The sequence below is a fragment of the Psammomys obesus genome, unplaced genomic scaffold (assembly GCF_907164565.1).
Source record: "Psammomys obesus unplaced genomic scaffold, mPsaObe1.curated_primary_1811, whole genome shotgun sequence".
Classification (NCBI taxonomy): domain Eukaryota; kingdom Metazoa; phylum Chordata; class Mammalia; order Rodentia; family Muridae; genus Psammomys; species Psammomys obesus.
The window spans coordinates 1,907,584-1,909,600 of NW_026596039.1; the positions used below are offsets into that span (position 1 = coordinate 1,907,584).

The following is a 2,017-nucleotide window of genomic DNA, read 5'->3' on the forward strand; positions in this document are numbered from 1 at the left end:
AGGAATTCTCACCAAGGAGAACGCCCTAACCAGATTTGTTCTGTCTATACACGCTCCTGCAGAAATGTGAATTAATCAAGCATTTATTCTTTTTTTTTGTTTTGTTTTGTTTTTTCTTTCAAGCATTTATTCTATATGATGTATATAGTATTGTGTCCTAATGAAGGTTGTTTCATAACCATGAACAGATCAAAAGATCAATTTTAGATGTTTAGCAAAATGATGATTATTATACTAGCATTGTACTTATTATAACTAATCTACTTCCTGGATTTTGTGTTTAGTTGAATGTTATTTCTACCAAGACCACCTTTGAAGATAATGAGGAATTACTCACTACTCAGTGACTTCATTTTACTGGGAATACCCCAGACACAAGGATTGGAAACTCTACTCTTTGTTGTGTTCTTATTCATCTACTTCTTCACCTTGCTTGGAAATTTACTCATCTTTACAGCAATAGTTTCTTCATCTACCCTTCACACCCCTATGTATTTCTTCCTGGGACTTTTATCCATCTTTGACATGTTGTTCCCATCAGTAACCTGCCCCAAGATGCTCCATTATCTCTCTGGCAGGAGCCCAGCTATCTCTTACAAAGGCTGTGCAGCCCAACTATTCTTCTATCACTTCCTGGGTTCTACTGAAGGCTGCCTCTATTCAGTGATGGCCTATGACCGCTATGTTGCCATCTGCCACCCACTAAGATACATGCTCATCATGAAACCTGGAGTGTGCCTGGGCTTGGTAGCAATGGCTTGGTCGGTGGGATGTCTTCATGCCACCATCCTGACCTCTCTTACCTTTCAATTAATCTACTGTGCATCCAATCAAGTGGACCACTTTTTCTGTGACCTTCCTGCAGTTTTACCCCTAGCTTGTACTGATAACACACTGGCCCGGAAGGTGGGTTCCATCAATGTTGGCTTTCTGGCTCTGATGCTTCTCTTCAGTGTTTGTATCTCCTATGCACACATTGGGATTGCTATTCTGAGAATCCGTTCAGCAGAGGGCAGGCAGAAAGCATTCTCCACCTGCAGTGCCCACCTCACTGCCATCCTCTGTGCCTATGGACCTGTAATCATCATCTACCTACAGCGCACACCGAACCCTCTGCTTGGGGCTGTGGTGCAAATATTAAATAATATTGTCTCACCCATGCTGAACTCTTTAATCTATTCACTGAGGAACAAGGAAGTGAAGAGATCCTTGCGGAGAGTGTTCCAGAGTGTAATTCTTGCTATTCAGAAATGAACTGTGGACTTAATAATAGAATGTAAAACTTTGTCTTTTAGCTTACTCCTGCAGCAGATGGGAACATACACAGAGACCCTCAGACAGGCGTTAAGCAGAGAGTGAGAGACTTGGACCACTCAGACCTGAACAGGATGTCTCTGTCAAAGCCCTACCCTTAGGGCTCAGGGAACCCTAAGGAAGAAGAGGCTGAAAGAGTGTAAGGGCCAGAAGGGATGGGCAGCACCAAGGAAACAATGGCCTCTAAATCAGCATGAGCAAAGCTCACATGAACTCATAGGGAATGAAGCAGCAAGCACAATGGCCTATACAGGTCTACAACAGGTGCTCTGCATATACATTATGGCTTCATGTTTAGTGTTTTTATGGAATCATGAATATGTGAACTAATGGAACTCTGTTTTCTGTGCTTTCTCTTAGGCTCTTTTCCTTGATGGTACATTTTGTCTAATTCCAAAGTGTTACTTGCTATTTTATCATACTAAATTTCATTTTATCTTGTTGTTTATTAAAGGAAAAGACCTAACAATTTTTTTTTGCCTCAGTAAGATGTTATAAGGTCAATTTGCAGCAAATTACATTAAATTCCCTGTAAATTGAAATTAAAGTTGTCTTTTAGATTCTTTTGTTGTTTCAAACAAATATAGTTGTATTTTTCACTACTGAAGATAAACCCCTTAAAGTAAGTAATTATCAAAACATGTAGAAATATTAAAGGACAAAAAAAATCTAAAAATTTCTCTCTTCCTATAAAGTTTTGTCT

The 2,017-nt window shown here is 39.6% G+C and overlaps 1 protein-coding gene across 1 annotated transcript; it reads left to right on the top strand.

Moving 5' to 3' along the window:
* The first annotated feature begins 321 nt into the window (after positions 1–321).
* Positions 322–1,254, top strand: LOC129687720 (olfactory receptor 148). The gene has a single exon (XM_055622277.1). It carries the CDS (start codon positions 322–324, stop codon positions 1,252–1,254), a length of 933 nt encoding a protein of 310 aa, XP_055478252.1.
* Positions 1,255–2,017: the final 763 nt, after the last annotated feature.